General features: G+C 41.2%; 1 protein-coding gene across 2 annotated transcripts; it reads right to left on the bottom strand.

The window, feature by feature from the left end:
* Positions 1–728: 728 nt before the first annotated feature.
* On the bottom strand, positions 729–14,063 carry clint1a (clathrin interactor 1a). Of its 2 annotated transcripts, none has more exons than XM_041944670.1 (12): positions 13,931–14,063; positions 9,965–10,069; positions 8,966–9,062; positions 8,327–8,435; positions 7,729–7,893; positions 7,413–7,596; positions 6,782–6,998; positions 6,609–6,696; positions 5,912–5,977; positions 5,110–5,420; positions 3,369–3,579; positions 729–3,241 (listed from the first exon to the last, which is right to left on the bottom strand). In XM_041944670.1, exons 1-12 carry the CDS (start codon positions 13,969–13,971, stop codon positions 2,949–2,951), a joined length of 1,887 nt encoding a protein of 628 aa, XP_041800604.1. In that variant the 5' UTR covers positions 13,972–14,063; the 3' UTR covers positions 729–2,948. The 2 variants fall into 2 exon arrangements, with proteins under 2 accessions (XP_041800604.1, XP_041800605.1); XM_041944671.1 differs by having other exon boundaries at positions 5,110–5,417.
* Positions 14,064–14,855: the final 792 nt, after the last annotated feature.

Here is a 14,855-nt window from a genome sequence, read left to right as displayed (position 1 = left end):
GAATATTATTAGTTTAGCCCATTTAACAGTCCTCCAGAGAGTGAAAATGGGGTCAGTTGTTTAATGCAAGCTGTGTGTTAGTGGTGTTTGTTTCACCAGTGTGTTCCAACAAACCTTCATACAATTAGAGAAGGACGCAGCACTGGTGGTGAAGAGATGGGCCACAGTTAGACGACACAATCCTTCTCTTGAGAGTTATACACCAGAGTAATCAGGCCATCCATCTCACAAGCACAAACTGTAAATTGAATTAGTTGGATGAATACTGAAGCATTAAGACAAAAAAGTGTTAACAGTTCTTTAAAAACAATGCCAGTAACTATTTTTGCCAATATTGGCTGTGACATGAAAGCTTAAATGAAAGAAGGGCTGAGATTTCTAAACCTGTGTTGCATTCAAACACAGCAGCTGTCATAAGAAGCAGATACTGCCTTAGTTCAGCAGTGTGATTGCAGTTGACTTGTTGACTGATACTCTGCTAATATCTTGATGTGATGCACTTGGCAGTGGCAACCTATAGATTTGGTGTTCATACTCATTTATCAGCTGATTTGCATATATTGTTAACATTCTTATTAATGGAATTTGTAAACCACCTCAAAGAATGAAATTAACAAGCTTGCGTCAAGTAAATGTAATTTCAGAGTCGAGTAGGGCGGCTTCACTTTTGCTGCTTGAAGCTCTTTTGAATGAGGCTAATGACACAGCACACCAAATAACACACACCATTAACACATTTCAATCAACTGTTTAATGTTGTAGATAAAGAATCTTGATGTGTAAATCAAATCAAAATGGGAATAATGCAAAATTTCATTTTCTCAAAGGATTTTTTTTTTTTACATTTGCATATCCTAGTGTTTCAGTAACAATCCCATTTTAGAGAAGATCAAAACAATTTGAAGTAGAAAAAAATGCATAAAACAACCTACTGATATATTTTAGAAAAACTGCAAACAGATTTTGGTCATTTTAATGCTTCAGACTCCGATGCAAGGCTACTATGTGTCAGCGTGCTCAGCCTCTTGTGCTCTTGGGAGAGCAAGAAAGCACAACTTCTAATCCTCCTGGGGCTGCAGAATCCACTGCCTTCTCCTCTGGTCAGTGAATTATTTATCTACTCGGTGACAAATCAAAAGATGTCAGGCAGCTGAGATTAACTCATCAATCACTCATAATAAGGGTCAGTAGGCAACTATTGGCAGGCACTTGGACCACTGAAGAGCAACGTTTTGTACGTCTAACAGGTCAGTTTGCTGGAGTACAGCTGAATGGGACTGTTCATCACCTGGTATCAACAACACATCCTCATTAATCCACAATAGCATACTGGGTGTGAACAAAGTGCATCCCAAGCAGTAAAAGTGCTTCCTCTCACACGATCTTCCTGACAAGTTGCAAAACATGCAGATTTGGACTGATGTTAGTTATGACAGCGACAGTTTCCAAGATTTTTTTTAATGTGTAATATAAATAAAGATGTTAATGTTCATATTACCGTTATTGTGTACTGTCCAAATATCTGGATAAATTGTATTTTGATGCTTTGGCAACATTGTTCTTACAACTTTCATGCCAATAAAGCCCTTTGAACTGAAATGGAAGGTGAGAAGGCAACATTTACCACGATGCACCGGTGAACATTTAACAGACAGCCGATTGACACATGGTGCGATCTTCATAACAGTCTGCATCAACACTTGAGGTGTTGAATTAAGTTGAGCTCAATATATTTATATCCTGGGTGTTTTTTGAGCTCTGAAGTTGTCACCGACCTGAATAGAGTGGAATTAACAAAACAGTGCATGGGACAAATAAACCAGAGTGAAATAACTCTACAATTGCATCTGATATCTGTACGGACAGCTTGACTTGAGGCATAATCACAAACACATGTTTGAACATAGTACAGAAGCTCCGTTCTGGTAGCTGTCCTCAACACTGCACAGTCTCCCTCAAAGAGGTTAACTGAAGAGAAAAGGCAAAGGTCTTTCAGGCACTCTGTGCTGTAGTAACGAGCCAATCCCCGGATGAGGCCTACTCTACCTACTGATTATCTCATTTGGATGCAAACTGATTATAATCTTCTTCATACGTAAAATATATAGATATATACCAATAAGGAAGGCCACAAATGAAGGTCTGTTGAAGGAGCAACTCAATCAATCGTCTTCACTCCAAACACTCATTCATTACTTTACCTGTAGCATTAAACAGCCACATTTGGAGTGTGTGGACACTTATGTACAAAGAGAAGGTGTCAATGTGCTTTGTTATAGGTCTTAATTCATATCAGATTTGGTCTGCACGATACAACTCTTCACATTGTCACTTCCTCTTAACCTGGAACTTCATAACTTATTTGTGAGGGCTCCAGATCTCTATTTACAGGTCAAAGGAAGAGCAAGGACAAAAAAGAGGTAACTTGACATTCTTAAATGTACATCAGAAAGTAAAAATGGCTGATCATGTTATTCAAACTCTTCATTCAGTAAAGTTACTGAGAATGCATCTCGAAAAATTATGCAGCTACTGATACATTTTTGCTATTCTGGTGATTTCACTTGATTGAGGTTATAAAGCAAATCCCCCATGACGTTCTCTTGGTGGCACACTCTCCCCTCCTCTCGCTGACTTACCAGCAACCAACAAGGCACACTGTCATCAGTGTGTGTCAGACCACACAGATCATTGGTTCAAACACACATTCATTTAGATCCATATCAATACACAGCATTACTTTAAAAAAAAAATCAAGGAGATTGTGGGGTGTTGGTATTGTGATAGTTGACATTATTCAAGTACTCTTTGTTTGCAGCTCATAACAATCCTTCACCAATGGACGGAGGAAGAGAGCGAGAGCGAGAGGGAGAGACAGAGAGAGAGAGAGAGAGACAGAGAGAAAGACCTACACCACTCCACCAGATAATCTTTGCTCTGCAGCTCCATCACTTCCCAAAGTTTCCGAAGTCAGCAAAGGCATCCTGTTTGGGCTGCTGGACCATTGCAGGGTTCGGGTTCATCCCCATCCCCATTCCCATCCCCATAGCGCCGGGCATCCCCATGTTCATGCCCATCCCCATCATGCCCTGGTTGGGGGCCATCCCCATCCCCATGCCCATGCCCATTCCCATGCCAGCACCAGGGTGCATCATCGGATTTACAGGCGGTCTGACTGTTGTAGGTCCAAGGCTCATAACAGAAAATCCCTGGGAGAGCATGTTGGCAGGTGCCTGGTTGCCTGGAAATAACAGAACAAACTCAATGAATGAAAGTGCCAAATTGAAAATCACATTTGATTGGCGGGGTGCTTTGAAGGAGACCCTGCCTGGCGTCACGGCTCGTGCCAGCTCTACCATTCCTCTCACCTTGTTGGAGGGTGTTGAGGGTGGGCTGGCTAGGCTTGGGTGGCTGCATGCCTGGGCCCAGGAAGTCCAGGCTAATGTTAACTGAGTGGTCTGACCAGGTGGAAGGGAGGGACGCTTTGGCTCCGGCGCCTTGAGAGGCCATTCCCTGCTGCACAGGCTGGAGGGGCATGACTGGCTGCGGTTGTAGAGGACCCCCGGTGTTCTGGAGGGGCTGGCAGAGACAAAGACAGATACGATGTCAGAGAAAGAGCTAAACCATGCTAAAAGCACAGAAATAGACAGTGGTAAGATACCATCCCCAATACTGAAATATATGATGAAAACATTCCTTCTACTTAATTCAAGGCACTAAACCTTTAGCCTGACCCACTTAACCTCAATACTGTCAGAAGGATTCTGCTACTGTTTCTTTCTGAACTCATTAAAACATACCATCTAAAAAAAATGGAGTAAAAGGGAGTGGTGGGTGTCTTCTCAGTGAAAGAAAGACGGAGTTTTTTTAAGTAGGTCGACATCCTTTTAACACAGAAATACAGTCGACATCCACAAGCTTTTGTTGGGTTTTTAATGTTTTTGTAAATCCAAACTGATTCTTCTCATTCTGCATGTCACTAACAGGAGGAGTGGGTGGTTAGTAGGCGGTCTCTGGGGGAGATGAGCATCTGGTGGGGGGTGAGGCTGCATGTTAACCCTCTACCCTCATGCTTGTCCTCCATCTTTCAATCACAGGAGAAGGTATGTCTATATCACACAGTTATACTGACTGATGTGGTCAATGAGCAGTCTGAACTGGGAGGAAATGTGTGAGATCTTTTCATCATTGTGCTGGAACATAAGTATACAATTTCTCTCGTTTGACATTTATTGACTTCCTGTGTCATGCATAAAATGGTTAAAAAGTTCTTTGTTTTTTTTGTTTTTGCCAGAATATCACTCACAACATTTGATAACCAAGGCCAAATCAACAAGCCTGTCATTTGGAGATTAAAACACCGATTATATTACAAAAAGCACCAAACAACTGGCTCAATCTTAAACTGTGCTAGACACGAATTAAAGAATATCTGAAATTGATGACAATGCAATTTGTACCTAGAACCTGAGTAATACTGATCTTTGGCTGTAATTATATTTAAAAGCAAGATACATAGCAAGAGTATAATAGGGAAATATCTAAAGCTTGTAACCATAATATTTTCTATTTATTAAATAGTATAATCTGGTATGTTTTCCTGACTAAAAAAAATCATCTATTTAAAATGAAGCTTGTGCACTAGAAGCACGCACTCTATTTCACACTCTGAAATTAAGCATAAGGGCAAGAGTTATGTGATTTTCAATGTCTTGCAGTGGCCGATTGAAATAAATGGCAGGCTTCCACACAACACCTCCAACATCTTTGTTTTAAACTTCTTGCCAAATGAGTGAGGCATTTCAGCTTTAATATCTCTTTGTATAACTGCACAGGCTGTTAGCAGTATTTACTTAAATGTTTCAAATCAAATACTAAATACTACGTATGCCAATACATACATCTGTGTAAAAAAAATATGAAAAATACAACATTAAAATGTATCATTCTAGCTCTGTATCCATGAAATCTGAAATCATAGTGTTATTTCCAAAAGGATATTTTGCTTCCACCTGTTTCATTTGAGCCCTCTGTCAGTCTTGTAATGATATGTATATCAATAAATTATTAAAAAAGAATGTGTGTGTCTGTGAGTGCAATCATGCATACCTGTGACCTAGACTGGGGCAGGACTGTTGTGCTCATGCTCTGTGTGCTGCTCATACTGAAGTTGAGGCTCTGGGAGGAGCTGAGGGACTGAGTTGGCCCCATCAAGTCAAACAGGTCTGCTGAGGCAGGACCAGAGCCTGGAGCTGAGACTGGGGCGAAGGTGGGGGCTGGGGCAGTGGCAGGACCTGCTGTCATGGCTCCAAAAAGGTCATTTCCACTGTTGTCAACAGTCTGGGCAGATGCTGGCATCTGACCTCCAGGGAAGGCATTCCAGTCTCCAAAGTCTCCATTGCTGCTAGCGGATGGTGCTACTGCAACAAGACAAAAAGACAGCATGGATGTTTGCATTTCCCATTTGAACAGTGATGTTTGTATTGTGCACTGTCTAAATAACTGCAAGGTGTTGCAAACAAAAGTCAAACAGGCAAATTTGAACCTATCACAGTAATTACAAATAAAGAGCTGAGTCTTCAGTGAGGCCAGTAGCTTTATCCAGGGCATTCCCAGTGACCACTGGTGCCACGGTTTAAATTTTCATTGAACTGGCCCTGCTTGTTGTCTCGATCCCTCCTCTCAATCTCTCTCAGTCTCCTCCACCCCCACCAACTTCTTCCTCTGTCCCTGTCTCCTTGTCATCCATAACAGGAGTTGATGTGTGTCTGTTCTTGTTATGCAGAGCAGGTAGCAGGCTCCATATGGCCAGGGCTTCCTCCCAGCATCCCTCTGAATATTCTAGCAGTATGGCTGCAACAGCACAGCACACACATGCACACACTTAAAAAGAAAAAGTCTTGAAACCAACCAGTTCCCGAGGAGAGGGTGGCGGAGGCAGCAGGCGAGGAGAAGTCAGCAAATCCACTGATCAGGTCTGCATTGAGAAATCAACATAAACTCATCAGCTTTAAACAAGCGAGCTCCAGGTGCCATTCTACATAGTTAGCATTCCTTCAGTGTCAGAAGCGTAGGAGGGAGGGGAGGGGTGGTGGCAGTAGATAGGTGGAGAAGACCAAACATCTGTTCAGCACTCCCGCCCTCTTCATTCACCGGGGACTGCTCCAAAAACATCTGGTGCACTTAGTTCCTATACATCAACTCCCTCCCCCTGCTGTCCCCAAAATCTGAAGCTAGCACCAGCAGCTGGGCACTGTCACTGCAGAGTCTAGTCCTGCAGTCACTGTGGAGTTCCCTGTGTTGTACAATGTATCACTGAACAAAAAGGTTATTCCTGGATTTACTGGTGTGTAGCTTGTTTGCTAACAATAGACAGCATTTCAATAAAACATATTTGGGGACACTGGAAGACATATTGTTCATTTTGGGCACACACCACTTGTTTCCCTATGGTGCAAAGCTATGCTGAACATGTCGTAGGTCAGTTTTTATGCTGAAAAGACAGAAATGCAGCTGAGACCAATCTTCTCAGCTAGCTCCTGGTAAGACCGCAAGCAAGCACATTTTGCAAATAGTCCAGGTATTACTTGAAGTGCCTGAAATCATACCTGTTGTAGCAGGCTGGCTTGGTGTTGCATCCACCATTAGTAGGTCAGCTAGGCCAGTACTGGAAGGCTGAGGGGCTGCTGGCTGGGGCTGGAATATGGCAGAACAAAAGGATCAGGGTACAGTGCATACATAATCATGCCCTATCTTACATGCTCACGTGTGCTCTTGCTACCTGTTTGGTGGCGGTTTCTGGGCTCTTGTCTCCTGTGTAGTGGGCCGCAGCCCCCAAGTCTACTTTCCTGGACGGGACTCCTCTCTTTCGCGTTGCTGTAGTCTCTGTTGCTTGAACTATGTGTACACTCTTGGTGGTAACAGTCTCCTCTTCATCTTTAAATTCTTTTCCTGACTGGCCATTGTGAGACGAGTGACTCCGGTCCTCCTCGTTGTCACTATGGAGACAATAACGGTTCCATAAGACAACCAGTTATGTGAAGATTCGCAAGATTTTCTTCGTGCATACTATCCATCAAAGAACAAAAACAGCAACGATCAAAACCCTGTTGGACCATTTCATTTAGAGGTACATTCACAATATAATTGAAATGTTTGTTCTTGTAGATTTTGTTGTTCTAAACTGAAAATAGAGGCCCATTTACTGACATGTTTACAAGCCGTGCTGAGGTTAGAACCTTTAACAGCAGCAGAAAACTTTACTTTGGTCTAGCAGCTGTTCGTTCTGTATTGAGAAACAGTTTGAGAGTGATAGCAATTTTAATATTCCTATTTTTGTTTTTGGTGGTGGATATAATTTGGATGTAACAGTTATGGTGTACTGTCTTGGTGTCTTTCAACAGGTCTCCAACCTAAATCGATCTGGTGAGTCGTCTCTGTCCTTCTTCCTAAATCTGCTTATGGTATCGTCAATGGTGCTGCCGATTTTGTCACCAATCTCCCCCAGCTTCTCGCTGAATGGGAAAGGCCCTTTATTCTTGTCCCAGTCGTCGTCCCACCTTGTTCGGCTATCGTTGGAGTCGTACCTGTCCCCCGCTGGAGGAAAGGAATTCAAGCAGGTAGAAAAGGAGATAGGAGTAAGAAAAAAAGGACACAAGCTGAATTAAAACTGAAACGTTTTTGTTAATTATCATTCTGTTGATGTCACACCCTCAAAGGAGGACTTACTGTAACTTCGGTATCCCATACTGTCTGATGATACCCCAATGTATTTGTCTTTGTTCTTCTTTGCCTTTCTCCGTTCCTCCCTAAGCCTTTCATCATCCTGGACAAACTCCACCATCTCCTTCACCTTCTGACGCACATTCACACCTTGGTCCTTCCCATTCTCATCTGGAAAAACATGCATTTATATAATTACTGAACTGACAGCGTTTTGTGTTAATTCATTAATTCTGTTTATTAAATCATACGCAGGGAAGTTGAATGTTCTTGTTTACAAACTGCACCTTAAATACACACGTTTGGGAAGAGTGAAAGCAGCTTTAGGGCAGTGTGTGTGTATGTGTGTGGTTTAAGGGTTTGTGGACTAAGCAGTGCTTAGGGCCTCCGTCCATTCATTACAGCTCACACTGAAGCTATTGTTAATCAAAACGAAACACCACAATGGTGACGTGTAGAGAGTGCCTCACCTAATCAAAGCTAAATTTCAAAAAGGAAAGTGTTTTTTGTTTAGCGAGTTTGTTACTCCTCCAACATGAGAACAAAAACATGGTATAAAAGAGACAAAAAGATGAAGAGGGAACAGACCAGAATGATACCTTACCTACAAAGTGGTAGCTTTCTAATGATCTCAGGTCATATAGATGTTCTCTGGCACTGGTAACAACCCTCTCTGATCCATTCCTGATTAGATGGGCCAGCAGAAGCAGGGACTGAAAAGCAGAAACATAACAGTCGTCAGAGCGAAAAGTGCTCAAGGTTTGATTTTTAACTTTAATCTTACTGGAGTCAATCTGACCTGGTTTTCTCTCCCATGGCCTTGAATTGGATCAGTTATAGTTAGAGATTTTATTCATCAGAACATTTCCCCCCCTCAATTCAGAGCATAATAACAACAAGAGGCATCCAACTGCTTCTATTCAAGGCCAACTGTTTTTGTTATGTGAATTATCAGGAAAGAAGTAATTTCAATTAAACATCCCTCTTCACCTAATATAGCTTTTTTAATGAAAGTTTGTTGTTGGTGTCCAATTCCTGCCTGCAAGTAATGAGCAGAAAATTTAATTTAGTTAATGTTAACAGATGGCTAATTTTAAAAGGGTACCAGGTTGAGCTGGGTTAAAACTGAAGCCATGTTGGTTTGAGTTGGGTCAGCTCCAAAATTGTCAAAGTGTACTTAGTGCTTAGGCCTTGAAGCCTTGTGTCATAATCAAGCATGTCTGCTTGTGGGAGAGTGGTAGACCTTGTAGACTCTCCTCCAGTTCTTCTTGTTATCCCTCAGCATGCGGGCCCACAGCATGTTCATCACCTCTGGGAACTGCTCATACATGAAGGTGGCTCTGATTACAAAAACATTCAGAGAAGAAAGAGAAATTGTTCTTTTACTTACAAAGTCTTTATGTACAATGCAAGTTAACCAACAATTGGACTGGTTTATGTTTGTGTATCCACTGCATCCCAAAAAACTGCAAAGATTCGGCGAATCAGACCAATACAAGAGAAGACAAGAAAAGTTCCATCTGTTAATATGTCACTTTGCATGCACAAGTCGGTGAATTTAGAGGAGTTTATGGTCATTGTCTTGTGTTTTGTAATTTACTGCTGTGTGACTGTAATGTCTGGATCAGTGCATGATAAGACAGGTGCAGAGGTGGAAAGGGAGTCTGAAACACCTAAAGGCAGGGCATATTAGCAGCAGTAAGGATCTTCTCAGTGTTTGTCTGATTCCTCTTCTGCTTTAGCACGTAACCTCAATGAAACAAATACATTGTTAAGTTTCAGTCTCAGTCTAGTTTCCTTCTTTGAGTCACTTCAGTCTCTCGTTGGCTACATTCTGTAATTATCATTTAAATGTTAATAGAAGGATTTAAAATTGCCATCTCTGCCCAAATACTGATACAAGAACCAGTGACTGCAGCAGTTTGAATGAATGGTGTACACATGCTGTAGCAGTTGTGAGGCTTGTGGTCAGCACTGCAAACAGTAGTACAGTGGTTTCTGACTGGCAGATAAATACTAACTTGAAAACAGGGACTTTTGTGGGCAGGGCCCAAGAACTAAAACATAAAATAGGTTCCTAAGGTCAAAATGGAGTGAATGAATTTCCTGGGCTCTGAAAAAAGCTCTGGCTAAAGTCCCTGCTGTAGGAAGGAGTTTTAAGATAATCTTTCAGTAGTGTGATTTTATTTACAGATAAACTTGGCGCTTTTCAACCGGATACACTGTACAACACTGTTCTTACCTTGAGATTTCACTCATAAGCTGTCCTGATGGTCCCCAGGGGTCATCATTGGTGGCCTCTCTCACTTTAGATTCCACCTCCGAATAGTTCATGACCACGTTGGTTCTATACAGTGGGATAGAAACCATAAACAAACATTATTTCATCAGTCATTCCTATGTGAAATATTCTACAGGGCATCTGGCATTTCAGTTCAAAATATGAGGCAAACAACATGGAGGATCATAGATGAAAGGTACTCTTGTTACAGCCACACCCATGCACTTGTCCTTTTTGAGTCTAAATGGACCCTGGAATAATAGGGAGTGCTTGTGTGTGTGCTCTGAATCTAACCACTAGTCAAAACAAAAAACAAGGGCCTAAGCAAGCAAATGCAAATCTGCATTCACAATAAACACATAGAAGAGACCTAAAATGGCACTGAGTGATACAGGGCTGTGCTTAGAGTCTGTGAGTTCTTGCTTGTTGACATTCTAAGAAACTAGGTGGAAAAGAAAAAGGGAAGAAACTGACATGACAAATAGTGGCCCTCAGGTTAACACAGAGGTTGTTTTCTAATTCGCTGTGCTTCCATATTTAATAAGGGAATGAAGGAAAAAAATAAATAAAAAACAACAGAGTGAGTAACTACACATGTACCATGTACTCAACATGCCAACATTCATTGGCAGGTTTGGTAGCCTTTGAACATATTCCGGTATCATGATGGTTACACAACAAACTAAGGCAAACAAGCATTAACCCACACTGTATCTATTCAATCAGACGACAAAAACTGACTGCAGCTTCTGTTAGTAGGTCTACAGTATGTCCTCAATATGCAGCGCACAACAGCACCTATCGACAAACAAATGCCCATCTACTGTCCAGTCTGTGAAGCAGATGTGTCATGACAGATGTTAAGAGGAAAACATAATTACCCAAACAGATTATTCTAGAAACAATAGAGAATGTGGGACCATTTCTGATGCATTATTGTCTGCTAACATCAAGTATTCTAGTTTTGCTTGGCTAGAACTTCTTCAAAGAAGAGATTTTGAATCTAAAATTGAAGTATTATATACATCCTGAGAAGAGATTTAATAAATATGTTATCTGATATCTGTTCAACACTGAAATTGCAATTCTTGCTACATAGGGAGCAGTGTACTGACTTCCAATGCATTGACCTGAGAGTATGTGTAGCATATAGCCAAGCCATTTGCCACGGCCACTGGCCTACGTTCATTTTATTTTTTTGTCTATTAGCAAGAATAAGAACAGTTTCTTACAGACCACAGAAGTATACTCTATAACCACACAGGCATCTTATTCCAGATAATTAAGTGAGCCCTGTCACAGCTTAAGCCAAAACACGGTGAGCCAAAACACTTGAACCCTGCGCCTCCTCAACCCTCCCTGACTACTGCCACATCAGCAATAAAATGTACGGGGTCTGAAAGAGTAGCATTGATTTGATGGGTGGAGATACACCCTCTCTGTGGTTCTGGAGAAAGGCTGTATTACTACTGCAAGCTGCAGGGTAAGGTTACCACTCTAACAACATACTCTCTTTTGTAAAATTTAGCCTATGCCAAAAAAATTATTTGAAAATGACTTTGCCAGGTGTTTTTTCACAGTTGATTAAAATAAGCCTCCAAGTCAAACCATGGGTTACAGTAACTTTATGTGCTGTGAAATCCTAGACAGACATCAAGCCTTTTCCTATATCAAACTAAATTCTGATGGTAATATTCTTCATATTACTCTTGGATCAGTTCCGGACAAGACTTAATCTGTGTTTAGGAAAAGTGGCGATCATGTTTTAGTTCAGGTTTTATTTAGTTTTGAGATGTTTTTCTGATTACTTGTGTGCTATCTTACTAACTGCATGCAGACTGGCTTCTCTCTAGCTATGTTTCTGATACTGCACAAAGCATCATGTTTGCATGAGTGACAGGCAAAACACAAGAGGATATGATGTAGTGATGCAAGAGCTTATCTCTTCACAGTGTCCTAGATATCGACAAGATAAAACGGAAGTTGTGATACTTTCTCACAGTGACACACCATCACACAGATTTCCGTTAAGATGGCCGTAGTGTTGTATCTGCCAGAAAAATTGCTCTTGCAGTTACTCATGAACCCAACTGTATTTTCCTTTTAATGTAATACATGGTGCTTTCATTCAGTGCATGAACTATTTGAAACAGGATAAAACATTTGGTTGCATGTCCTGCCTCAGCAGAAACCTCACCTTAATCATACAACAGGAAATGTTGCATTATGCCACACTGGTAGTGTTAATGACTTACAACCTGGTGACACTTTATGAATACTGTTTCTGAATGTCGCAAAGCTCTTTCATCATCCTTTAAAGCAAAGCCAGGAAGAGAATAAAATCAACACTCCCCTCCCTTTAATCTTTGGAACTTGCATCTTTTCTTCTTTCTCTCTCTTGGTCTGGCCCCCTCCCCAATGAAAATGGCCCATGTTCCAAGGGATCACACTCCAGGGAAACAAGTGCATTCACCAGGAATGTATTCTTGGACCGACTTAAGAACAGGCTATTGTCTGGGTATGCAAAATTAGCCACTAAACCTTTGAAGGGAGGAAAAACTGTGCATCACAGCCCTACAGTAAGGACAGCACAGCGTGCTCACGTTTTGGGAGCAGCTAGCAGTAAACCTAAGTCCACAGCAGAGAGAATATGCACAATCCCCAAGGTGTTGCCCAAGTTCAATTCTTGCTGGTATATCATTTCAGGTAAATTACTGCTGCCAGCCGTGTGGGCTTGGACTGACACTGCAATCAAACTATGCAAAGACTCATGAGTGAATAGTTTAAATATGTTACACTCATTTTGTCTATTTGTTTACACTTTGCCTGACAAATCACAACATGGTGTAAAGGTAAACCGTAACTTGGGTGTCTAGTGTAACTTATATCATCAAATTGTTGCACTTAAGCTAGCAGCTGGATACCCACCAAGTTGCAAAGTACTGCTGGATCACTGGTTACTGATTAATAAGTGCCCTGCAGTTTATCTCAATGTTCTCTGATGTAGGCTGTATATCACAATAAATGACCATGTGGTGCCATATTTGGTCATTTGACAAACATATATTATAAACTGCCATATATTATAAATTTGATTAACGCGTTTATAGTTGCGGCCGCAGTCATTTCAATTGATCGCTGCAATAAAGCTTAAATATCTCACTGTACAATGAAGGTATTACGTTCGACATTTTTTTCATCTTGAGGGCATGGCTTATGTTGTCTGACTAAATAGTTCCGCTTGATTAGCACTTTAGTGTGTAAGACAAACTTAATAGTTTGCCGTCAAGTAATCTAGCCATGTTTTCTAATTGCAAGTTTCAGAATTGTATTAATTTACAGAAACGTTACAGCCACTGTAACGTTCAGTGTAATTTAGCTACAAGTGTCATAACAAATCACACCGGAGAGTAACACATTTCCACACCAAATGAAGTTTTTACATATTTCCAGAAAATGGTAGACAAGCAGGGGTAGGACGATGTGTACGTTAACGAATATGTAAACATTCCCCGATGATTATTCCGCCCAGGAGCTGTCAAACTAGCTTAGCTGGCTAGCCTACTCTGCTAACCGAGCTACCTAGCCAGCTGGCTAGATAATTAGCTACCTTGTTAGCTAAGTATGTTGGCTTGGACTGTCGGACAAAACGCACAAACAACAAGCACCGTGACCTCATAACACTGCAAATGTTATCTCACACTAACCGAATGACCAAGCAAAATAGCTGTGACAGAGAAGAGGTACTCAAATATAAGGCAAACAGTATTTGTCAAAGTCAGCTAACTAACTTGCTAGTAGCATACGGGCTAGCTAACTTGTAAGAGTGACGTGACGTCAAAGTTTTGAGTACGTGTCTCTTTCAAACAGGTAAACTACAGGCTCAAATAACACGAAATAGACGTAATATAGGTGAGAAATACTTACGCTTTGTCAACCAACTCCCTAACCTTCCACATGTTTAGCATCTTGGCTCCGTGAAAAGGGGCTTTCTGCCTCGGCAAACCCTTTACTCCAGGCGAACACCGAAACCAAACCTTGAACTCTGAAAAGTAAACTCTTCTTCACCTCTCTTACAAGACAGGAGGCGCAAACGCACCACCAGGCAGACAGGAAAGGTTACAACGGGAAATGTCGCTGTAACGTCATTTTGCGTAAAGCAGCATTGGAGTTGTAGTCTCGAAATACTATTCAGGCACCAGCATTGTTACTGTAAGTACTTTAACCTCTCTAAATACCGTAGATAAAGAGACAGCTGTCATCTTGTTAGGCTACACAGTCATAACCAATTGTGTGGCGATTAAAACAATAGAGAAAGCGAGTTGACCGAGGAATAGCGAGATTGAACTGTTCTTCATTTCTGGGGACACCCTGGAATCCCATCAAGGACCCCTGGGGGTCGACTTGATCAGACAAGTTGCAAATGCTTAAAAAAGTGAAATATCCTGAAAGCCCATTACAATATACCTGAACTTATTGATTTTAATCAATGCAATGAGTTCCCTGGTTGGAAAAAAGTAGTCCAAGCATTGCCTGTCTCCAGACCAAGAGGCAGTTAAAATATGATGTTGCGTAGATAATTACTAGACAACATAAGTATTGTGGCTTACAAGCATGTTAGTGATGCATGAAATCACAATTTATCCGACTGATATTCAATTGATATTGTCTTATTGCAGGTTTACCGATATCTGTAAATGTCAACAAGAAATTGTAGCAGAGAACTACTAGAGATCAAAATGTTAATGATATTGCATAGTTTGTTCGTCAGAGTGCGCTGATGGGTTTATGTTTCAAAGTTTGACGTTTTCTTATAAAAAAACATTGAAAGGGATCATTATCAAAAATCTTT

The sequence above is a fragment of the Chelmon rostratus genome, chromosome 9 (genome assembly GCF_017976325.1).
Source record: "Chelmon rostratus isolate fCheRos1 chromosome 9, fCheRos1.pri, whole genome shotgun sequence".
Classification (NCBI taxonomy): Eukaryota; Metazoa; Chordata; class Actinopteri; order Chaetodontiformes; family Chaetodontidae; genus Chelmon; species Chelmon rostratus.
This window is presented reverse-complemented; position numbering and strand designations above follow the sequence as displayed.

Excerpts from the sequence above, each read along its gene's own strand:
- clint1a (XM_041944670.1), bottom strand. The coding sequence starts at position 13,971 with ATGCTAAACATGTGGAAGGTTAGGGAGTTGGTTGACAAAGC. Across the intron at positions 10,070-13,930 it reads AGGGAGTTGGTTGACAAAGC|AACCAACGTGGTCATGAACT; the intron begins GTAAGTATTTCT and ends CCCACTGTATAG. Across the intron at positions 3,580-5,109 it reads TGCCCCAGTCTAGGTCACAG|CCCCTCCAGAACACCGGGGG; the intron begins GTATGCATGATT and ends TGTCTCTGCCAG.